Raw genomic sequence first — 25,434 nt, forward strand, 5'->3', positions numbered from 1 at the left:
GAAGGCCCTTTCCTGTTTCAGCATGACAAGGACCCCGTGCAAAGTGAGGTCCATACCGAAATGGTTTGTCGAGTTCATTGTGGAAGAACTTGACTGGCCTGCACAGATCCCTGACGTCAGCCCCATTGAACAGCTTTGGGATGAATTGGAACGCCGACTGTGAGCCAGACCTAATCACTCAACATCAGTGCCCAACCTCACTAATGCTCTTGTGGCTGAATGGAAGCAAGTCCCTGCAGCAATGTTCCAACATCTAGTGGAAAGCCTTCCAGAAGAGTGGAGGCTGTTATAGCAGTTAAGGGGGGACCAACTCCATATTAATGCCCATGATTTTGGAATGAGATGTTTGACGAGCAGGTCTCTAATATACTTTTGGTCATGTAGCGTATGTGGTTGCTTCAAGTTGTCTTTACATTATTTTATGTATTGCGTTGTCATCAACTCCAATTCAAATGTTAGTCTGTTACAGCCTAGTTGGTTAAATAGCCTGCCCCATATTTGTTAAACATGTTTTGTTCTAATTGTATTGCTTCAATACAGAAATACATAGTTAAATATAGGCTATAGCATTCACACTCATAGGGGCTAGGCCTACTGTAAATTGCAGTCTGTAACTGGACATGCCACTTATAGTCAATAAGCAAGATTAAATTCACTAGGCTATTGATAAAGCCCAAAAAATTGAATAAAAACATAACGACAACTTATTTTAAATAAGCTGGGCATATATTAGAGACATGGCATCTTAGACTACAGAGGGTTGTACTTAAATCCAAACTTTTCACAGGAGCCGGGTAAAGCTCCAAAATATAGAGAAAGTGGGCATGTCTACTCATCGCTATACGCAAATGTAATGTTTAGAAATATCAAGGAACCATCTTACATGTCGTATTTTCACTTCTCCAGAAATAGCAGACGAAAGTGCATTGCATTCGAGTCATGTACCATAAACCCATGGACGGTGAATCTTTGTAATTCATTTGATTAAAAAACAAAAAAACAAATATTTTTTAAACCAACAATAATATTTCTAAATAGGATTTGGTCCGAAGCATGATATCATAAATCGCTTCTCTTTCCATGGCACTGTGTGCACACGTAGGCCTAAATGTCTATACATAACATTCGCATGTCTACAAAATATTAGGCTTCTGTCAATTGTATCGTTGTCTATGTTCGAGACCGATTCAGAAAATAATCTGATGTTGATATGGCATTATAGGAGGACTGAATAGTGTGGAGGGGCACTCCTTGGAAATTGGGATGGATAGCCTACTTGAACAAGCGAAATGCAGTTATGTGAATTATGAATAATGAAAAAGCATGGAGAGCAAAATATTTCAAAGCACACTCAGTTGACCATTTAAAAACCCTTTATTCATAGGCTACTTTTGGCTAATGGCCAGTATAAAAAGACGCAACTATGCAATGCTAAACCAGTCTTGATTAAGGGGAGGGTAGGCTATGCTTGGTTTTCAATCAAATTGAACTAAAAATGGGGAGAAGCCAATCGTGTTTTTATGTTTCTAAACACGAGATTCACTGGCACATCTCTCTTTCAATGGGCACTGCGAATCATGGCTGGGTAGGCGGCGCTTCCGTTGTCAAAATCCATGCCATTTATCAACTGCGTTACCGTCAAGCCCTGCTTTTTATGGGTCTTTTGCACTTGTTTTTAAGGGCAATTGTCACTTTTGCGGTTGTTTTTAAGGACACGCCTCAAATATTGCCACCCCTCCCACCTGTTAGACAGGTAAATTGCCGAACCTGACGTCAGGGCTGGAAAAGGCCAGCCCGCCACTTTTTACCTGATCAAACTAACGTGCTTTTGACACTTGCGCCTCCTTAGCACCAGCCGAGAATAAAGTCGTCAGTCTCTCACTTCCCCTTTAAATGACACAAACATATATTGTGCAGTCTCCCAGTAAGACTGGCTATGCGGCACACTGCCATATTTCTCCTTATAATTACTGACATGTTGAAATCGAAATACCAGCGTAATACCTAGCAATTTCATCAAACTGCTTACAGGTACTCAACGCACAGCTATTCTCCCTATTGTAATGCTTTCACTCAAAGCTAATGCCCTTATCCTTTCAGTCCTACAGCTGGTGTTTAGTAAACAGTCATTTAACAATGTGAAATGTACAGACGCAGCTTCAGAAAGAGGAAAGTAATAATTACTAGATTAGCTTTGAATCCCTTGATGGTTGAGCTCAGAGACTGGGAGCCATGTGTTGAAAGCAGGAAGGGTGCACATGCACCCACAGCAGACCCTCCTTTAAGTGGCCTGCTTGGCACGTCCAGAAACGAAGGAGACTCAGTTTTTTCCCTCTGTTTTTCCAAAACCATGTTAACTGTCACATCCTCCATAATGCTAACTTTTCACTGAAGTCACATGTTTTTTTTATAGGTATCGCCGATTCGTCTCATGCTTATCAAAGGCATTGTTTTTATGTTGTGCAACATTATTTAAAAAATTGGACCCTAAAAAAAGCTTTGGCTCTTTAAAATGTATTTGTTGTTTGGCTGTTTGTAGAAATGCCAATCCTACCCAGAGTTGGAGTAATTTGAGTCTTATTCATTTAGAGTGAGTGATTGTAAACTTTCTGCTGGCTAAATACAGGCTTGTGCAGAGGGTATCCTGCCCCACCACTTATCACTCTTCTGGGCAACTATACTAAACAAAAATATAAACGCAACATGTAAAGTGTTGGTCCCATGTTTAATACAATTTCTATCAAATGTTGTGCACAAATTTGTTTACATCCCTGTTAGTGAGCATTTCTCCTTTACCAAGATAATCCATTCACCTGACAGGTGGCATATCAAGAAGCTGATTAAACAGCATGCTCATTACACAAGTGCACTTTGTGCTGGGGACAATAAAAGGCCACTCTAAAATGTTCAGTTTTGTCACACAACACAGTGCCACAGATGTCTCAAGTTTTGAGGGAGTGTGCACTTGGCATGCTGACTGTAGGAATGTCCACCAGAGCTGTTGCCAGAAAATTGAATGTTAGTTTCTCTACCATAACCCGCCTCCAACATCGTTTTTAGAGAATTTGGTAGTACGTCCAACCGGCCTCTCAACCGCAGACGACGTGTTGCCAGCCCAGGACCTCCACATCTGGCTTCTTCACCTGCGGGATCGTCTGAGACCAGCTACCTGGACAGCTGATGAAACTGTGGATTTGCACAACCAAAGAATTTCTGTCAGAAACCGTCTCAGGGAAGCTCATCTGTGTGCTAGTCGTCCTCACCAGGTTCTTGACCTGACTGCTGTTCGACGTTGTAACTGACTTCAGTGGGCAAATGCTCACCTTCGATGGCCACTGACACGCTGAAGAAGTGTTCTCTTCACGGATGAATCCTCGTTTCAACCGTACCGGGCAGATGGCAGACAGTGTGTATGTCTTTGTATGGGCGAGCGGTTTGCTGATGTCAATGTTGTGAACAGAGTACCCCATGGTGGCGATGGGAATATGGTCATTTGAATGCACATGATACCGTGACGAGATCCTGAGGCCCATTGTCGTGCCATTCATCTGCCGCCATCGCCTCATGTTTCAGCGTGATAATGCACGGCCCCATGTCGCAAGGATCTGTACACAATTCTTGGAGGCTGAAAATGTCCCAGTTCTTCCATGGCCTGCATACTCACCAGACATATCACGTTTGGGATGCTCTGGACCGATGTGTACGACAACGTGTTCCATTTCCCACCAATATCCAGGAACTTCGCACAGCCATTGAAGAGGAGTGGGACAACATTCCACAGGTCACAATCAAATCCTGATCAACTCTATGCAAAGGAGATGTGTTGCGCTGCATGAGGAAAATGGTGGTTATACCAGATACTGACTGGTTTTCTGATCCTCACCCACCCCCACCGTTTTTTTTAAGGTATCTGTAATCAACAGATGCATATCCGTATGGAGTCATGTGAAATCCATAGAATAGGGCCTAATGAGTTTATTTCAATTGACTGATTTCCTTATATGGACTGTAATTCAGTAAAATCTTGAAATTGTTGTATGTTGCGTTTATATTTTTGCTCAGTGTAGCTGTATGAGATATGGCATCCTCTGTCACCACTTGTGTCTCTGTCAGCGCTCTAATTTGTCCCACCCGTACCCCCGTTCCTCTCTTGGAGCAATGGATATCCTAAATTGATACATTTCTCCCTCCCTGACCAGGCTGGGGTTTGTTTGTGATATCATCAAATATATATACAGTTGAAATTGGAAGTTTACATACACCTTAGCCAAATACATTTAAACTCAGTTTTTCACAATTCTTGACATTTAATCCTAATAAAAATGTCTTTGGTCATTTAGGATCACCACTTTATTTTAAGAATGTGAAATGTCAGAATAATAGTAGAGGATGATTTATTTCACCTTTTATTTCTATCATCATATTCCCAGAGGGTCAGAAGTTTACATACACTCAATTAGTATCTGATAGCATTGCCTTTAAATTGCTTAACTTGGGTCAAACGTTTCGAGTAGCCTTCCACAAGCTTCCCACAATAAGTTGGGTTACGTTTGGCCCATTCCTCCTGACAGAGTTGGTGTAACTGAGTCAGGTTTGTAGGCCTCCTTGCTCGCACACGCTTATTCAGTTCCTGCCACAAATGTTCTATAGGATTGAGGTCAGGGCTTTGAGATGGCTACTCCAATACCTTGACTTTGTTGTCCTTAAGCCATTTTTCCACAACTTTGGAAGTATGCTTGGGGTCATTGTCCATTTGGAAGACCCATTTGTGACCAAGCTTTAACTTCCTAACTGATGTTTTGAGATGTTGCTTCAATATATCCACATCATTCCAGCCTCATGATGCCATCTATTTTGTGAAGTGCACCAGTCCCTCCTGCAGCAAAGCACCCCCACAACATGATGCTGCCACCCCCGTGCTTCACGGTTGGGATGGTGTTCTTCAGCTTGCAAGCCTCCCCCTTTTTCCTGCAAACATAACGATGGTCATTATGGCCAAACGGTTCTATTTTTCTTTCATCAGACCAGAGGACATTTCTCCAAAAAGTACAATCTTTGTCCCCATGTGCAGTTGCAAACCATAGTCTGGCATTTTTATGGCGGTTTTGGAGCAGTGGCTTCTTCCTTGCTGAGCGGTCTTTCAGGTTATGTCGATGTAGGACTCGTTTTTACTGTGGATATAGATATTTTTGTACCTCTTTCCTCCAGCATCTTCACAAGGTCCTTCGCTGTTGTTCTGGGGTTGATTTGCACTTTTCGCACCAAAGTACGTTCATCTCTAGGAGACAGAACGTGTCTCCTTCCTGAGCGGTATGATGTCTCCGTGGTCCCATGGTGTTTATACTTGCGTACTATTGTTTGTACAGATGAATGTGGTACCTTCAGGCATTTGTAAATTGCTTCCAAGGATGAACCTGACTTGTGGAGGTCTAAAAAAAAACAATTCTGAGGTCTTGGTTGATTTCTTTTGATTTTCCCATGATGTCAAGCAAAGAGGCACTGAGTTTGACAGTAGGCCTTGAAATACATCCACAGGTACACCCCCAATTGACTCAAATGGTATCAATTAGCCTATCAGAAGCTTCTAAAGCCATTACATCATTTTCTGGAATTTTCCAAGCTGTTTAAAGGCACAGTCAACTTAGTGTATGTGAACTTCTGACCCACTGGAATTGTGATACAGTGAAATAATCTGTCTGTAAACCATTTTTGGAAAAAATACTTTTGTCATGCACAAAGTAGGTGTCCTATCCAACTTGCCAAAACTATAGTTTGTTAATTTTCAAGAAATTTGTGGAGTGGTTGAAAAACTATTTTTAATGACTCCAACCTAAGTGTAGGTAAACTGTAGGTAAACTTCCGTCTTAGCTTTAATTTCTCAGAACAAGCATAGACTGATGAGTTTCAGAAGAAAGGTTTTTGTTTCTGGCCATTTTGAGCCTGTACACGAACCCACAAATGCTGATGCTTCAGATACTCAATTAGTCTAAAGATGGCAGGTTGTATTGCTTATTTAATTAGAACAACAGTTTTCAGCTGTGCTAACATAATTGCAAAAGGGTTTTCTAATGATCAATTAGCCTTTTAAAATGATAAACTTGGATTAGCTAACACAACGTGCCATTGGAACATAGGAGTGATGGTTACTGATAATGGGCCTCTGTTCTCCTGTGTAGATATTCCATTTAAAAAATCAGCCTTTTCTAGCTACAATAGTCATTTAAAACCTTAACAATGTCTGTACTGTATTTCTGATCAATTTTATGTTATTTTATTGGACAAAAAATATGCTTTTCTTTCAAAAACAAGGACATTTCTAAATGACCACAAACTTTTGAACAGTAGTATGTATATATTTAAGCAATAAGGCGGTGTGGTATATGGCCAATATATGATGCCTGGATACAGCCCTTAGCTGTGGTTTATTCGCCATATGCCACAAACCCCCGAGGTGCCTTTTTGCTATTATAAACTGGTTACCAGTGTATGTAGAGCAGTAAAAGTAATTTTTTGTCATCCCTGTGTTATACGGTCTGATATACCACAGCTGTCAGCCAATCACAATTCAGGGCTCGAACCACCCAGTTTATAAATATATATACAACATAGGTATACATGATTGCCACCGCAGCTGCACTCTGGTTCCATTTCACCTCTCACCTCTGTTGTTTGTGCACACTTTGTGAATGGACTCTTAAAGAGCTTCACTATTTATTCTAATGGTTGATTGTACACTGACAGCTTGATAGAAATCAACAAAGTTGACTGGGTCCTGATCATTCTCCAATTTACTGCTCCGAAGAGATGAAATGAAGCATCTTGTGTTCAACAAGGGCATATGGACCAGGAAGGGGAGAGAATACAACTGTTGAACAGCCTGAAAAATATAGGATACTGTACATGCTGTTCTTTTAGGCTACTCAAAGTGAGACAACTCTAATCCATTGTCTTTTAACAAAGTCCCACTCCTTATTTCTAAATTCAACAAAACTGTGGCCACCAAAATGCTCCTTGGTTTTGCTATAAAGCTGAGGGTTTGGGATTGGAGAAATGTAGACTAGCAACTCTCAAATTCATAGATGGAGATGAATAGTAAAAAAAAAGAACAGACTGCAAATATCACAGAGTGATGCTGTAGCTTGATGTTTCTGTTGCAGGGCCAATTTCATGGCTGTTACTAATATCGATTTCAAGAGAGTTTGTGGACCCGTACTTCACACAACCAACATTGGGCAAATCAAATACACAGTAGGCTTGTGAGGAGATGTACACTATCAGTCAGGTAAAGCGCAAGGTCGCCCCTGAAATAGCCAGTACTTACCGATGGTTTGCCACCTTTCCAGTTCAAAGGTCAGGGAAAGGTCACAACCGCTTTTCCCCCTCTCCCTAAAAAGTGTTGAACACGAGCGATTCGCTCTAATCTGTTTTCTCGAACATATGGGAGCATTTATAACTAAGAGCTCTTGATGAATTGCTTTAGCTTTTCCTTTATTTATCTAAAAAAAAAAAAATCCCCACTCTCTTTATTCAATAGTTTCCATTACACAAGCTATATCAAATAAAGTAAAAAAACGAACTCAAATAAGATAATAGTTCAGAATAGGAAGGCCTGTTTGCCCTGGTTTGGCGGCGCCTCTTGACAGATCGGTGTTTAACATTTCTGACATTAGCCTTGTGATGGTTCAGACACGGGTCAAGTCTATGGCTGGCCCTACTACAACCCAACAGGGTCTAGTCCCGGGCGGGATTCTCATACAGTGCCAGAGGCATCTGTTATATACCAGATGAAAAACAATTGGCCATCATATGGAGAGAGGAATAGGAAAGGTTTTGTTGGACACCTGGGTCATATTCATTATGCACCACACGGTAGAAAGCTGACTGAAACAAGGTACTACCTGTACTTGCTCAATTACAACCGCTTGTTTTCATTTTCAGTTGAAAAAACTGCTATGGTGTGATATGTTAAAACTTATTAGGTGTGTTTGGTTGGATTCTGTAGCTAGATGTTTCTGTTGCAGGGCCAATTTCATGGCTGTTACTAATATCGATGTCAAGAGAGTTTGTTTTAATCTAGTGAAACCACTTCAGTGTGGATAGAATAATGTTGTCCAGATCAGACACCAGATGGTATCCACGCACCTTTGTCTTGTGTTGGCTAGTCTGGTGCACCTGTGCGCACTAGCCTGTGTGAGCACACGCTGTGCTGTTTTGAGTGGAGGATTAAAAGATGCAGGTGTGCTGTTGGGGAGAACTTTGGCATCTCGGCTTGGAAGGAATGACTCACCAGTCCAGACTCACCAGGTCCTCTCTTTCTCTCCTAGCACAGTGACTCATCCTTGACTATTCTCATCTTTAACTGGGGGTTACCCATTCCACATCTCCATGCCTCTCAGAACTGAGGTTGGCCCAGGAGATAACATGTCTGCTTTTTATTTATAACTTGTCTCTCTTCTCTCTTTCTCCCTCAATTTTTCTTCTCTCTCCATCTTCCCTCTCACCCCTCTCTGCTTCCTCCGATCTCCTCCACTGACTCTCTTCTCTGACTTCCTACCTTTCTCACTGTCTCTCTTTCATCCCCTCTCTCCCTCCCGTCTCTTTCCCCCACATCCACTCCTGCATTTCTCCTACTCCTCTTCCTCCCTGGTTTCTTCCCTAATCATCCCCTCAATCCCCCTTTCCCCTCCCAGGCGGCGGAGCTGACCCCAGCAATGCAGGGTGAGATGGAGGTGAAGGAGGGATCCCTCCATCTGCCAGCGGGGGAGAACGGGGAGGTGGTGCAGATCGTCACCTCTGTGGGGACATAAGGGCCCCCGAGGGCCTCGAGAGAGAGATGGCCAGCACCCTACGACAGAGTTACAGAGGTGTAGGTGGAAGGGATGGAGAAGTGGGGGTGGTCCATAGACAATATACAATTAAATACAATTTTGTAAATTGTAAATTAAATACAATTAAATAAATAAGAGAAAGTTAGAAAATGTCAAAAGAACAACAGCAAAGATCAAGAGAAGTGGTTTTGTTATTTTATATTGACTTGGTCCAGCAACCACTCGTTCATTGTCAACCAACAGTATGAAAATGTTCGTAGAGCACACAGGCTTTCATAGCTTCTATCAAGAACTAGTTAACTCACCTTGTTGTCATCAGAAGAGGACCCGGAGACCTGGCCTGGGCACAGTGCAGGGGATCAAACCCTACCCATAAAGGATGCTGCTCAGGCAGACCATCACTACCTACACCTCAGCATCAGCATAAAATGTTTACATCAACTCTGGGAAAGCATGGAGCTATTAGAAGTTAAGCCACTCGGATCAATATCCTTCTCTTGAGGGGTTACAGTAGGCTAGGCTAACCCCCTGGACTCGTACTTCACACAACCAATACTGTGCTGTTCTCCTCTCTAGCATCCTGCAATCGTGTCATGCTGCACTGCTGTGGAAAGTAATACAAGCCTAACGGTACTTACTAATGGTTGCGTTTTCTTTGGCTTTTTTTCTTTCTCTCTGTTTGTGCATCATTTCTGGAATGGACCCTTACTTTCTTCGCCATTTTTCCTAGCTTTTTTTCATATTGGTTAACCCACATAGCTTTTGTTTGTTTGTTCCATGTACATAATTGTACCACGTCTAAATGTTTGCGGAGCTTTGGTTGGAGGTAGACAACCACGAAATAGCAAAGATGATGTTCATGACAATGAGTTACATGTAGAGTAGCCAGAATTTCACTTTTTTTGTTTTTCCTGCTGTATTTCTGTGAAGGATACATTCGTGTGAATAAAATGTTTTGTGGTTGCCACAAATGTGTGTTTTACTCTTGCATTTCAATGGTATTTTCATCTCCTCTCCATAGACAGTGGTCGACAGTACATAAATATCCTTCTGTGGAGATGTTGAGAGAGTAAGGGGTCACATGTTATTACATTAGCTTCACATGAAAATGTGTTTTCAGGCCTCCCGGGTGGCGCAGTGGTTAAGGGCGCTGTACTGTAGCGCCAGCTGTGCCACCAGAGACTCTGGGTTTGCGCCCAGGCTCTGTCGTAACCGGGCCGCGACCGGGAGGTCTGTGGGGCGACGTACAATTGGCCTAGTGTCGTCCGGGTTCGGGAGGGGTTGGCCGGTAGGGATATCCTTGTCTCATCGCCCACCAGCGACTCCTGTGACGGGCCGGGCACAGTGCACGCTAACCAAGGTTGCCAGGTGCACTGTGTTTCCTCCAAAACATTGGTGCCGTTGGCTTCTGGGTTGGATGCGCTCTGTGTTAAGAAGCAGAGCGGCTTGGTTGGGTTGTGTATCGGAGGACGCATGACTTTCAACCTTCGTCTCTCCCGAGCCCGTACGGGAGTTGTAGCAATGAGACAAGATAGTAGCTACTAAACAATTGGATACCATGAAATTGGTGTACATTTTTTAAAAAATGTTTCACATGTGATCAAATTAAATTCATGTGAGGGTTTTTCGTAAGGGGAGTGTTCTGTAACGCACTTGGGTGTTTGGGTCTATGGTGTGTGATGGTATACTATTGCTGTGCTATTTTAGAGCTAGTCTGTTATGCCATTTCAATTTGCGATTGAGTTCAATAATGTTGTGCAATACTGTTTTAAGAGTGTTCAATGTGCTCAAAAGGCCTATCCTCTCTAAGAGGGAAGACAAACCATCACAAATGACGGCTGTGTGCAAGCGGGTAGCCGTCCTTTCGCCTCTGATCACAGAACATCAGCCATTATTTTCTATGAATTACCTAACAATTCTACATTTTGAATGGCCAGTGTTTGTCGACACTCAGCAGGTGATCTACTGCACATGGCCGATGCTCGTGTTGGTCTGTCTTCCATCTAATGCAATGCAGGTAAACAAACCGTATCAATGTATTGTAACGCTACAAAGAACCATGATACACTGATAAAGATTGATAGCGTTAGACATGCTCAGGGTGGAATATACCTGGGATGGCATGTAGCCTAGTGGTAGAGCGTCTGGCCAGTTAGCGGAAGGTCGCTGGTTTGAATTCCCGAGCTGATTAGGTGAAAAATCTGTCGTGCCCTTAATTGCTCCTGTATGTCGCTCTAGATAAGAGTGCTCTAAATTACTAAAATGTACATTTTCGGTGGAGTAACTTTACTGGATGGCTTATGTTATCTGATGTAAGTTTCCACATTTTGTCAGCTCAAATAGATGAATTCTACTGATAATGTATTCACTCATTTCCTACCTTCAAAGCATTCACTTTCTCTGAGTGTGCATGCACACGTGTGCATGCATACAACATTTATGTGTAAGGAACAATTCTGTTCCAGTGATGAATATCTAAGAGGAGATAAATGGAGCTCTTTGGAAAACATTTTTGTGCTTCAGGGAGATTTCCCACGCACAGTGTGATGTAATGGTGTATTTTGGAGCGACAGCAAGAACCAGTCGTACTTGGACAGCAGAACTTGATAACATCTCTCCGCTGTTTCCTTTTATTTTCTCTGTGTCTGTCTGCTTCCACTCTGCCTCTTCTCTGTTTTCAATCCCACTTGGGTTCTCTTTTTGTCTCTCACTCTTTTTCCTCTTTCTAACTCTCTGACTCTGACATTATTTGACACTGTGGAGCAGTAAGTCTTGGCATGGACAGCCCCAGCCTCCCCCTGGTCTGCTCTTCCCCCCTTCCTCCATCCCTCTGAATCCAAGGGGGACTTGGCCGTCCTCTTTCTTGAAGCTGAGGAAACAGCCTTGGATGTAACGGCTTGGACCCTTCACTTTTTATAACCCTGGGCCCTGGCCAGGGGACTGGAGCGGTTGCCACGGCAACGACATGGGCCTTCTGGGTGCCGCCACAGTAATCTGCTGAAAAACAGTGATGAATGATGGAGGGATGGGGTGGCTGAGTTTAAAGGAGGGAGAGATGGGCAGAGACCAGAGGGTGAAATGACTCCCTTCTCTCAATACCTACCGACATGTTCCCATGTTCTTTTGATGGCAGGCCCATCCACCCTGATCGTAGATTGGTATGTGCTTAGCCAACTCCTCGTTGTATGTATGGCATGACAATGGCCGTCAGGGGAGTTGGCTAAAGCACATTCTGGGACCAGGCTACCAGGGAACTATCCACCTCCATGCCTTGGAAATCTCCCCCAAGTGAAGGTTTACAATAAGGATAAGGGTTATCCTGAGATACGTAAAAGGCAGAGAACATAGTTTGGACTGAAATGAAAATAAAAATAAAAGCCCAACATAAAGGGGGTCCAGGGAAATAAATCAGCACTTGTTATAAGCCAGGATGTCTCTGACGCTGGCTCACACTCAGCTGAAACACCAGGGCAGAGGAGTCACTGTTTATGGCTAACACATTTCCTCACCACCCCTTTTACATCTCCCAGGCTCTGAAATAATGTACACCTGTAGAATGAATGTCTTGTGTAAGGGGATTTGTGGATGGCTAAGGGTTGAGAGATATTGTTTGTATGTTGACTAGGGAATGAGTAAATGTGAGTGTTTTCATGGTGTTTGTGTTTACGCTGGTTTGATTAGAGAATTGGTTTATTGAGTGCCTGGAGATGTCATATGTTGTGTGGAGTTGTCCAGGGACATGACCAGTACATTGATCATCCAGAAATGGAGATCATTGAGAGTCTGAGGAACTCCAGCTCCCATTATTTATCCAACTGACTGCAGGCTGGAGAGTGAAGACCAACAACAGGACTGCACTGCGGCAATAAGACGTACCAGCTGCAGGTTAACTATCAAGAAACCTGGCGTTCTAATGGGAATAGTCAAGTGTGTTAAATTCTCTTTCCTATAAATTCTCTTTCCCTTGAAGTAATTGCCAATATAACATGATGGGTGAAAACTGTGATTCAAGTTAAACCATTGCTTACACCTATTCAATTGTGTTGCATTAGGGAAGTGAAGGAGGAAATATGCATATTGAGTGTTTGAGTAAGCCAGGCCAAACCCACTGGGCACACCACGTATTTTCAATGTGGATAACTTGGTAATATTTGGTTGAGACGGTGATCAGAGATTACAACCTATATTCACACACGCAAAAAGAGAGTCAAAAGTTAGTTGAATTTCCAATGTGTTATCACTATGCTTACAACCATTTATTAAAAGCACAACCAAATGGAAAAACTTTGTCAGATGTTTTTTTTTAGTTTTCACCCAAATGTCTATCACTGCGCTTTCAACCATTTAAAAGCACAGCAAAGTTTAAATGGGAATACAATGCCAGATATTTTGTTTATTTACGCAACAGATTGTGGTATCACTGCTTAATCTAATAGCAGAACCGGATGAGCTGGATTGCAGTTGAGATTACATAAAAAAATACATGGTGCAAGTGATTAATGCCATTCAAGATTATTTATTTTTTATCACACCTGCCCAGACCCACTAGTCTCCACCCCTAACTCCAGCGCCATTATCACTTTTTGCCACATGGCCTCAGCCTGCACAATTTTGTTTCTCTCCGTTGCCCATGCTCTTGAATTTTTTTGATAATAAAGCATTTGACCTTTCAATTCTGTGAATGACGGAGGATTGGCTGATTTCCAGTTTGAGTATATTTTTTAAAAGATAATTGATGAGAAGAGTATTGTCTGACCCATCAGGTATCTCATTTCGTCGTTTGAGATTCCGCACAGATTATTACCACAATTGTGAAGATCTATACAGGACCTATGCAGGCTATCTTGAACATGAATGCTTATATGGTAACATTACAAGAAATGTATAGTTACAATAACCAACAAATGTGGCCATGGGTGTGTTACTCATTTTAATGTTAAATGTTACATTAGTTTGTAAGATAGCCTTCACTTTAGGCTATTTACTGTATTATAAAAGTCATGTTGAATTGTGTTTGGTTGACAATGCAACCAACTATAAACATTTAAAAGAGATGTATCTACTGCTTGGATAGTTCCATCTGAGCAACTGGCTTAATTCCCATTACCAACTTTTATTTTTGGTTGAGCTGGAGACATGAAACCAAATATCAACATTTGTGGGAGATTTATGTACTGCTTGAATAGTTCCATCTGTGCCACTGATTTTAATTCCATTTGTAAACAAATTAATAACTGATATGTTGGATTCACGTCTCCATCTCAACCAAACATTTTAGTAAAAAAATAGGACTAAATCAAATCAAACTATAGTGTTCTATTAAACCTACCCCTTGGAATAACTTTGATAGCAAATCTATTTAGTTTTTAAGTGGAGACTCTACAACAATCATTCTCACAATAGCACGTGGTAATAGGCAGTGACAAACATCATAGCTAAGCAGGCCTGGGCTTGGTTAAAATCTTGGATGGGAGACCAGAGGGTTGCTGTAGATAGATCAATTCTCCAGGAGGTACTGCCCAGCTGATTTCTTTCCTTTTCTGATAGTGGATATAAAGTACAAATTCAACATATTTTATACAAGGTTTGTATATGTTGAAATTTGGTTATCATGATGATATAATCCTGTGATTTCACCCTCAAAACAACAAATCCAATGTATGTTCTATGTAGAGAGCATGTCAAAATAAGCTGGCAAATTAAGTTGAAACAATTTTGATTGAACCAGTTTGTGCCCAGTGGGAAGACACAGAGGAGAGCAAAACATATTTGAGAGGACCGCACATCAAAAACCATCCAAAAAAGTATCTGAAATGTATTGTGAAGCTTAACAATGTCACTTCTAGATGATTTGAACATGATGCGTGAAAAATGCTAATATCGGTACCATGACATTAATGGGATTTTTTTTATAGCATTTTGGAAACCATGGAAACTAAACCAAAGCTTGGATTGCTGTACCTTGTCCATAGGCTGCTTATAGGGTAAGAAAACCAATATGTAATTTTGTGTAAACTATCCCATATTGAATTAAATGTTTGAATAAGTCTGACAGTGTGCTTAATTTGTTACATTAGGCACAATTTATGCATAATTTCAACTCCGAGAAGCTGTTTCATATGAAGGAAAATGCATGTTGTGACACTTGTTTTTTGGGAGACTTTTTGTACACAAAATCTCAACGTGAGATTGTTGGATATTTTGACATTGCATCCTCTGAGTCAAGATCTGTTCAAAATGCCTTATTTTCACACCTGGATTGGGCGGAGTAGCCTAAACATGCAGTGATGAGTGAGATGCGGATGCACATAGCCTAGTTTGGCATCGAGCCCTCTAAAAAATGATTTGTGATAGTCTCGGCCCTATAAGAATATATGTCTCAAATTACAAGGATCAGCATCAGTAACCCTTACCTAACCTTAACCTTTTTACATTCCAAATTCAATTGGGCTAGGGACATCTCAATGATTCCGGATAGCAAGGACCGTTCTCCTATATACCAGCTGTAGTTAAGCCACAGATAGAACAATGAGACAGGTGTTTCACCGCATGTATATATAAATGTGAAGCATCCGGTTGGCGTTTCCACTCAATACCAAATATGGCGGTGAGAGGAAGCCCAGTGGCTGGCAGTGGGAGAAGATGGAGAAAGATGGAGGTTCTGTCCCCAACCAAGGAGGGCCTACAGCAGCACCTAGATCTTCTGCACAGATTCTGTCCAAACTGGGCGCTGACTAAATCTCAGTAAGACAAAAAATAATGGTGTTCCAAAAAAGGTCCAGTTGCCAGGGCCACAAATACAAATTCCATCTAGACACCGTTGCCCTAGAGCACACAAAAAACGATACATACCTTGGCCTAAACATCAGCGCCACAGGTAACTTACACAAACCTGTGAACGATCTGAGAGACAATTCAAGAAGGGCCTTCTATACCATCAAAAGAAGCATAAAATTCGACATACCAATTAGGATCTGGCAAAAAATACTTGAATCAGTTATAGAACCCATTGCCCTTTGTGGTTGTGAGGTCTGGGGTCCGCTCACCAACCAAAAATTCACAAAATGGGACAAACACCAAATTGAGACTGCATGCAGAATTCTGCAAAAAAGGTCCTTTGTGTACAACGTAAAACACCAAATAATGCATGCAGAGCAGAATTAGACTGATACCCGCTAATTATCCAAATCCAGAAAAGATAGGTTAAATTTACAAACACCTAAAAGGAAGCGATTCCTGAATCTTCCATAACAAAGCCATCACCTACAGAGAAATGAACCTGGAGAACAGCCCCGTAAGCAAGCTGGTCCTGGGGTTCTGTTCACAAACCCAAACAGACCATGCTGCATCTCAGTGCTAGAGGCGTCACTACAGACCCTGGTTTGATCCCGGGCTATGATCGGGAGTCCCATAGGTTGGCACACAATTGGCCCAGTATCTTCCGGTTTAGGGGAGGGTTTGGCTGGGGTAGGCCATTATAACAAAACAATTTGTTCTTAACTGACTTGCCTGCTTAAATAAAGGTAAAACCAAAATATACACTACCGTTCAAATGTTTCAGGTCACCTAGAAATTTCCTTGTTTTGGAAAGAATTATAATTTTTTGTCCATAAAAATAACATCATATTGATTAGAAATACAGTGTAGAGTAGACATTGTTAATTACTATCTCAACGCCAACAGTGAAGAGTCGACTCCAGGATGCTGGCCTTCTAGGTAGAGTTGCAATAAAAAGCCATATCTCAGACTGGCCAATAAAAATAGAAAATTAAGATGGGCAAAAGAACACAGACACTGGACAGAGGAATCTGCCTAGAAGGCCAGCATCCCGGAGTCGCCTCTTCACTGTTGACGTTGAGACTGGTGTTTTGCGGGTACTATTTAATGAAGCTGCCAGTTGAGGACTTGCGAGGCGTCCGTTTCTCAAACTAGACACTAATGTACTTGTTCTCTTGCTCAGTTGTGCACCAGGGCCTCCCACTCCTCTTTATATTCCGGTTAGAGCCAGTTTGCGCTGTTCTGTGAAGGGAGTAGTACAGTAGTGTTGTACAGTACAAGATCTTCAGTTTGTTGGCAATTTTTCGCATGGAATAGCCTTAATTTCTCAGAACAAGAAAAGCCTGATGAGTTTCAGAAGAAATGTCTTTGTTTCTGGCCATTTTGAGCCTGTACTCGAACCCACAAATGCTGATGCTCCAGATACTCAACTAATCTAAAGATGGCCAGTTTTATTGCTTTTTTAATCAGAACAACAGTTTTCAGCTGTGCTAATGTAGCCGATGTGAAAATGCTAGCTAGTTAGTGGTGGTGCGAGCTAGTGGCGTTTCAATCGGTGACCGTCACTTGCTCTGAGACCTTGAAGTAGTGTTTCCCCTTGCTCTGCAAGGGCTGCGGCTTTTGTGGAGCGATGCTTCGAGGGTGACTGTTGACGTGTGCAGATCGTCCCTGGTTCGTGCCCAGGTCGGGGCGAGGGGACGGACTTAAAGTCTATACTGTTACACTAACATAATTTCAAAAGGGTTTTCTAATGATCAATTAGGCTTTTAAAATTATAAACTTGGATTAGTTAACGCAACGTGTCATTGGAACACAGGAGTGATGTTTACTGATAATGGGCCTCTGTACGCCTATGTAGATATTCCATAGAAAATCAGCCATTTCCAACTGCAATAGTCATTTACATTAGCAATGTCTACACTGTATTTCTGATCAATTTTATGTTATTTTAATGGACAAAAAAAGGCTTTTCTTTCCAAACAAGGACATTTTTAAGTGACCCCAAACTTTTGGACGGTAGTGTACATACAGTCGTATGAAAAAGTTTGGGCACCCCTCTGAGGCTGCATAATAATTTACTCTGTCGTCACAGAAAATTATCACAGTGGCATGCCATTCATTTTCTAATAAAAGCTGAGTACTGGGGTATTGTCCAGACAAAGATTTTTAGATGTGAAAAATAGACTATGCAAAAATGTGGGCACCCTTGTCATTCTGTTGATTTGAATACCTGTAACTACTTAGCACTGATTAATTGGAGCACACAATTGGTTTGGTGAGCTCATTAAGCCTTGAACTTCATAGACAAGTGCATCCAATCATGAGAAAAGGTATTTAAGGTGGCCAATTGCAAGTTGTTGTTCTCTTTGACTCTCCTCTGAAGAGTGGCAACATGGGGGCCTTAAAACAACTCTCAAATGACCTGAAAATAAAGATTGTTCAACATTATGGTTTAGAGGAAAGCTACATAAAGCTATCACAGATATTTAAGCTGTCAGTGATTGAGTTATTTGGTCATTACAAGGGACGTTATGCATGGTGGCAAAAGATCACAGCATTCCAAGAAAAACACTTGCTACCCACAGTAAAATTTGGTGGGGGTTCCATCATGCTGTGGGGCTGTGTGGCCAGTGCCGGTACTGGGAATCTTGTTAAAGTTGAGGGTCGCATGGATTCCACTCAATATCAGCAGATTCTTGGGAATAATGTTGAAGAATCAGTCACAAAGTTGAAGTTACGCCAGGGCTGGATATTTCAACAAGACAACGACCCAAAACACTGCTTAAAATCTACCCGGGCATTTATGCAGAGGAACAAGTACAATGTTCTGGAATGGCCATCCCAGTCCCCAGACCTGAAAATCATTGAGAATCTGCGGGATGATTTGAGCTGATTTGGGCTGTCCATGCTCGGCAACCATCAAACCTAACTGAACTGGAGATGTTTTGTAAGGAGGAATGGTCTAAAATACCTTCATCCAGAATCCAGACACTCATTAGAGGCTATGGGAAGCGTCTAGAGGCTGTTATTTTAGCAAAAGGAGGCTCTACTAAATATTGGGGTGCACCGGTCTAATTGTTTTGATGCATATTGCACATTTTCTGTTAATCCAATAAACCTAATTTCACTACTGAAATATTACTGTGTCAATCAGTTATTTAATAGATCAAAATGAAATTGCTGATCCAAACACCATATTATTTATAAATGGAAATCATGGAAATTGTCAGGGGTGCCCAAACCTTTTTATACGACTGTATATATATATATATATATATAGAAACTAGAATGCTATTTTGCACTAAATAGAGAGTACATAGTGGCAGAATACTTGACCACTGTGACTGACCCAAAATTAAAGAAATCTTTGACTCTGTACCAACCCAGTGAGCATAGCCTTGCTATTGAGAAAGGCAGATTAAGGCAGATCTGGCTCTCAAGAGAAGACAGGCTATGTGCACACTGCCCACAATATTAGGTGGAAACTGAGCTGCACTTCCTAACCTCCTGTAAGGGTTTTCCTTAGGTGAAAGAGAGGCAGACCAAAATGCAGCGTGGTAGTTATTCATGTTTTTAATAAAGATGACTATACATGAACAGACCAAACAAAAAAAAAAAGAAAAGTGAAAAACCTAAACAGTCCTATCTGGTGCAAACACAGAGACAGGAACAATCACCCACAAAACCCAACACAAAACAGGCTACCTAAATATGGTTCCCAATCAGAGACAATGACTAACACCTGCCTCTGATTGAGAACCATATCAGGCCAAACATAGAAATAGACAAACCAGACACACAACATAGAATGCCCACCCAGCTCACGTCCTGACCAACACTAACACAAGGAAAACACATACGAACGATGGTCAGAACGTGACACCTCCTGACAAATGTATGACCATATTAGAGTCACATATTTCCCTCAGATTACACAGAATTTGTTCTTAACTGACTTGCCTAGTTAAATAAAGGTAAAAATAAATAAATAAAATAAAATGGCAACCAGTGAAGAACAAACACCATTGTAAATACAACCTATATTTATGTTTATTTATTTTCCTTTTGTACTTTAACTATTTGCGCATCATTACAACACTGTATATAGACATAATATCATGAATGAAATGTCTTTTTTCTTTTGGAACTTTTGTGAGTGTTTAATTTTTTATTATTTCACCTTTATTTAACCAGGTAATCTAGTTGAGAACAAGTTCTCATTTACAACTGCGACCTGGCCAAGATAAAGCAAGGCAGTGCAACCCAAACAACAACACAGAGTTACACATGGAATAAACAAGGGTACAGTCAATAACACAATAGAAAAAAAATGAAAGTCTATATACAGTGTGTGCAAATGGCGTGAGGAGGTAAGGCAATAAATAGGCCATAGTAGTGAAGTAATTACAATTTAGCAGATTAACACTGGAGTGATAGATGAGCAGATGATGATGTGCAAGTAGAGATACTGGTGTGCAAAAGAGCAGGAAAGTAAATAAAACAATATGGGGATGAGGTAGGTAGATTGGGCTATTTACAGATGGACTATGTACAGCTGCAGCGATTGGTTAGCTGCTCAGATAGCTGATGTTTAAAGTTAGTGAGGGAAATATAAGTCTCCAGCATCAGCAATTTTTGCAATTCATTCCAGTAACTGGCAGCAGAGAACTGGAAGGAAAGGCGGCCAAAGGAGGTGTTGGCTTTGGGGATGACCAGTGAGATATACCTGCTGGAGCGCGTGCTACGGGTGGGTGTTGTTATCGTGACCAGTGAGCTGAGATAAGGCGGAGCTTTACCTAGCATTGACTTATAGATGACTTGGAGCCAGTGGGTCTGGCGATGAATATGTAGCGAGGGCCAGGCGACTAGAGCATACAGGTCGCAGTGGTGGGTGGCTTTGGTAACACAACGGATGGCTCTGTGATAGACTGCATCCAATTTGCTGAGTAGAGTGTTGGAAGCAATTTTGTATATGACATCGCCGAAGTCGAGGATCGGTAGGATAGTCAGTTTTACTAGGGTATGTTTGGCGGCGTGAGTGAAGGAGGCTTTGTTGCGAAATAGAAAGACGATTCTAGATTTGATTTTGGATCGGAGATGTTTAATATGAGTCTGGAAGGAGAGTTTGAAGTCTAGCCAGACACCTAGGTATTTGTAGTTGTCCACATATTCTAGGTCAGAACAGTCCAGAGTAGTGCTGCTAGTCGGGTGGGCGGGTGCGGGCAGCGAGCGATTGAAAAGCATGCATTTGGTTTTACTAGCATTTAAGAGCAGTTGGAGGCCACGGAAGGAGTGCTGTATGGCATTGAAGCTCGTCTGGAGTTTAGTTAACACAGTGTCCAAAGAAGGGCCAGATGTATACAAAATGGTGTCATCTGTGTAGAGGTGGTTCAGTGGTTCAAAAGCCTTGGCCAGGTCAATGAAGACGGCTGCACAGTACTGTCTTTTATTGATGGCAGTTACGATATCGTTTAGTACCTTGTGCGTGACCAGCTCGGAAACCTTATTTCACAGCGGAGAAGGTGCGGTGGGATTCAAAATGGTCAGTGATCTGTTTATTTTCTTGGCTTTCGAAGACTTTAGAAAGGCAGGGCAGGGTGGATATAGGTCTATAACAATTTGGGTCTAGAGTGTCACCCTCTTTGACGAGGGGGATGACCCCGGCAGCTTTCCAATCTTTAGGGATTTCGGACGATATGAAAGAGAGGTTGAACAGACTTGTAATAGGGGTTGCAACAATGGTGGCGGATAATTTTAGAAAGAGGGTCCAGATTGTCTAGTAATGTTTACTGTTGATTTTTTATTGTTTATTTCACTTTTGTTAATTATATATTTAACTTTCTTTGGCAATGTATAAATATGTTTCCCATGCCAAGAAAGACCTTTAAATTGAAATTGAATTGATAGATTTTTGCCGATATTCTGCTAGATGAAACATTTGATCTCAATACAGTTTTCTGTTTCCAAAACTGGAATCTGTTACGAACATAGTGGACTAAGTTTCGTAGACTTTGTCGCGTTTGCCAAAGTTAACAAACAAAAAAATGCGCGGTTCACAAGGAGTGCAAGTGCGATTTGAGTTGATCCCTACGCGCACTTCAGAGTAGGCGTTCCCTAATGGAATATGCAAGCTTATGCTATAACGCGCCATAGGCTCTGCCCACTTCCTTGCTTGTTCTTCACACTATGATGAATTTGCTCCCATTGGAAACAACAGGCTGTGGTCTTGTGTTAGTTAAACAAATCTTTGGTCGTGGGAGGGAACCTCCGCTCACTGGGGCTCGAGCAGGAAGGATGCGCTGCAGGCTTTAGCAGAGACAAGGAAAGTGTAGTTTACAGTTCTGACGGAAGATAAATGACAGCTCATATTGCAGCCTGGACATCTTACATTTGGAATTCGTAGGTGAGTTTAACCTCAAACGACATTGTATGTGTCCTGTCTTTTCCGAGCCGGTGTTGGAGACCACAGCATTTTACTCAACTTTAACTTTAGGAAGTGGTGACTTGAGAATTAAACAACTTTTGACAGGTTGTCGATAACCAGCTCGTAACTTGTCAAATTGACAAATCGTTACTTCTTAAATACACCGTTCACGGTGACATTTCGTTTATTGCGTTTACATTGGTGCAGTAGGCTCGTTCGTATGATTTTTAAACGATATTTTGAGCCAATTCATGCGGAGGCATTAGTGGAAATCAAGACTATCATCAGGGCAGGTCTGGTTGTACAGCTAGAATGTTCTAGTCGCTTCGGGGATAATTTTAGCTAACGCCTTGCATTTTGGTACACCAGAAGTACATTAATTTCCAATGGAACTATGCGTTTGCCTTGCAGCATTGCGTTGCAGAGGCAGTGCGTTCTGTGCATACCAGTGGAGACTGCTGAGGGTTAGGACAGCGCATAATAATAGCTGGAATAGATAGGCATCAAATACATGGAAACCTTAGCTTTGTTCGAATACTCGTACTAACCGTACTATTTGTGACGTGAATTGAGTATATAGTATGGATATAGTTAGTATGCCAAAAGTTCACGGATGTCGAACTAAATTCGCCAAAATATGAGTATACACACAGGACACTTTCGGCCCATAATGCAATTCTTCAGAAAATGGGCGTGTCTTCACATTTTTTTTCCGATTTGAAGAAAATGGCTGAAAATATGCAAAAATGTACTTTAAAGTTACGTTACATGTTATGTTGGCTGACAATTTGTTAGCCACGCTATCCTTACGAACTACATAGCATTACAGCAGTATGTACCGGTATGTTAGCTAGTTAACTAACGTTAATTGGATACTAATACAGTGGGGCAAAAAAGTATTTAGTCAGCCACCAATTGTGCAAGTTCTCCCACTTAAAAAGAGAGAGGCCTGTATTTTTCATCATAGGTACACTTCAACTATGACAGACAAAATGAGAAAAAAATCCAGAAAATCACATTGTAGGATTTTTAATGAATTTATTTGCAAATTATGGTGGAAATTAAGTATTTGGTCAAAAACAAAAGTTTCTCAATACTTTGTTATATACCCTTTGTTGGCAATGACAGAGGTCAAACGTTTTCTGTAAGTCTTCACAAGGTTTTCACACACTGTTGCTGGTATTTTGGCCCATTCCTCCATGCAGATCTCCTCTAGAGCAGTGATGTTTTGGGGCTGTTGCTGGGCAACACAGACTTTCAACTCCCTCCAAAGATTTTCTATGGGGTTGAGATCTGGAGACTGGCTAGGCCACTCCAGGACCTTGAAATGCTTCTTACGAAGCCACTCCTTCGTTGCCCGGGTGGTGTGTTTGGGATAATTTTCATGCTGAAAGACCCAGCCACGTTTCATCTTCAATGCCCTTGCTGATGGAAGGAGATTTTCACTCAATCTCTCTATACATGGCCCCATTCATTCTTTCCTTTACACGGATCAGTCGTCCTGGTCCCTTTGCAGAAAAACAGCCCCAAAGCATGTTGTTTCCACCCCCATGCTTCACAGTAGGTATGGTGTTATTTGAATGCAACTCAGCATTCTTTGTCCTCCAAACACAACGAGTTGAGTTTACCAAAAAGTTATATTTTGGCTTCATCTGACCATATGACATTCTCCCAATCTTCTTCTGGATCATCCAAATGCTCTCTAGCAAACTTCAGACGGGCCTGGACATGTACTGGCTTAAGCAGTGGGACACGTCTGGCACTGCAGGATTTGAGTCCCTGGCGGCGTAGTGTGTTACTGATGGTAGGCTTTGTTACTTTGGTCCCAGCTCTCTGCAGGTCATTCACTAGGTCCCCCCGTGGGGTTCTGGGTCACCGTTCTTGTGATCATTTTAACCCCACGGGGTGAGTTCTTGCGTGGAGCTCCAGATTGAGGGAGATTATCAGTGGTCTTGTATGTCTTCCATTTCCTAATAATTGCTCCCACAGTTGATTTCTTCAAACCAAGCTGCGTACCTATTGCAGATTCAGTCTTCCCAGCCTGGTGCAGGTCTACAATTTTGTTTCTGGTGTCCTTTGACAGCTCTTTGGTCTTGGCCATAGTGGAGTTTGGAGTGTGACTGTTTGAGGTTGTGGACAGGTGTCTTTTATACTGATAACAAGTTCAAACAGGTGCCATTAATACAGGTAACGAGTGGAGGACAGAGGAGCCTCTTAAAGAAGTTGTTACAGGTCTGTGAGAGCCAGAAATCTTGCTTGTTTGTAGGTGACCAAATACTTATTTTCCACCATAATTTGCAAATAAATTCATAAAAAATCCCACAATGTGATTTTCTGGATTTTTTTCCTTCTCATTTTGTCTGTCATAGTTGATGTGTACCTATGATGAAAATTACAGGCCTCTCATCTTTTTAAGTGGGAGAACTTGCACAATTGGTGGCTGACTAAATACTTTTTTGAACCCACTGTACATTGACCTTGCTAGGCAGTATATTAACTATCTAACTAACTAACCAACATTTATTGACTTGATTATTCACATCATTCTTAGCCAAGTGGTATAGTCGTTGTTGATTATGGTCAGTGTCAGTAAATGTCAGCAAAAAAAACAACATAATAAATTGTTTCCGGCAGCACAGTTAGTCACCAACGCTCTGGATAACATGAAAACAGCATAACCAGCTCTGCTATGGCGAGTAAAGTGGTCAGTGAGGTGCGCTCTGAACGTTCCAAGAGCAAAAAGCTATACATTTACAATCTGACAACTCTGGATTTACAAATATAGAATTTACGAACACACCCGAAATCGTCAAATGTTTAGCTAGTCATATGTTATGCTAGCAAGAGGATGCATAGCAATAGCATCAACTTCCGGTAGACAGGCGAAGCTCTAATACGCTCAACTGAAATGATACCGTTTGTCATGCTCGACAGGGGCATTAATGCAGGAACCAATGGGGTGCTTGAGCGGGGCTCTCATGCAGGAACCAATGGGATGCTTGAGGGGGGCAATCCTACAGATGGAATCCAATGTGATGGTGGTAATGTACCATATACTGTACTAGAGTGCCCTTTCCTCCCACATGTACTGGAGTCATAGCTTAAACATTTACAAATAGTAGTATAAAGAGGGGTTCCGAACGTCCCAAATTGCAGGCTGCAGTTGCACACTTGACTGTAGGTGTGAGTTAGCTTTGTCCAGTGGTTCCCAAACTGTGGAGCATGTCCACTAGGAGCGGCACGAGAGGTCGGCAAGGAACTGTCTGGCTTTCAACTTACATCTGGAAGTTGTAATAGTTGAATGTGCAATTTTGAAATTGGGTAGTGCATCAGCAGTTGTCCTAGTCAAGTCAGTCATTGCAGACCTTAGAGAGCTATTAATAACAAGTCAAATGTCCAGATTAA

At 41.7% G+C, this 25,434-nt stretch overlaps 1 protein-coding gene across 2 annotated transcripts in view; it reads left to right on the forward strand.

Annotated features, from left to right (window-relative positions):
* Window positions 1-9,810, forward strand: part of banp (BTG3 associated nuclear protein) — a 71,904-nt gene extending 62,094 nt beyond the window's left edge. For both annotated transcript variants that reach the window (XM_024379763.2, XM_024379764.2), the window contains exon 13: window positions 8,691-9,810. In XM_024379763.2, coding sequence (XP_024235531.1) covers window positions 8,691-8,807 — 117 coding nt within the window. In that variant the 3' untranslated portion in view covers window positions 8,808-9,810. The remainder of the gene's footprint in view (window positions 1-8,690) is intronic.
* The last annotated feature ends 15,624 nt before the right edge of the window (window positions 9,811-25,434 follow it).

The sequence above is a fragment of the Oncorhynchus tshawytscha genome, linkage group LG19, assembly GCF_018296145.1.
Source record: "Oncorhynchus tshawytscha isolate Ot180627B linkage group LG19, Otsh_v2.0, whole genome shotgun sequence".
NCBI lineage: Eukaryota > Metazoa > Chordata > Actinopteri > Salmoniformes > Salmonidae > Oncorhynchus > Oncorhynchus tshawytscha.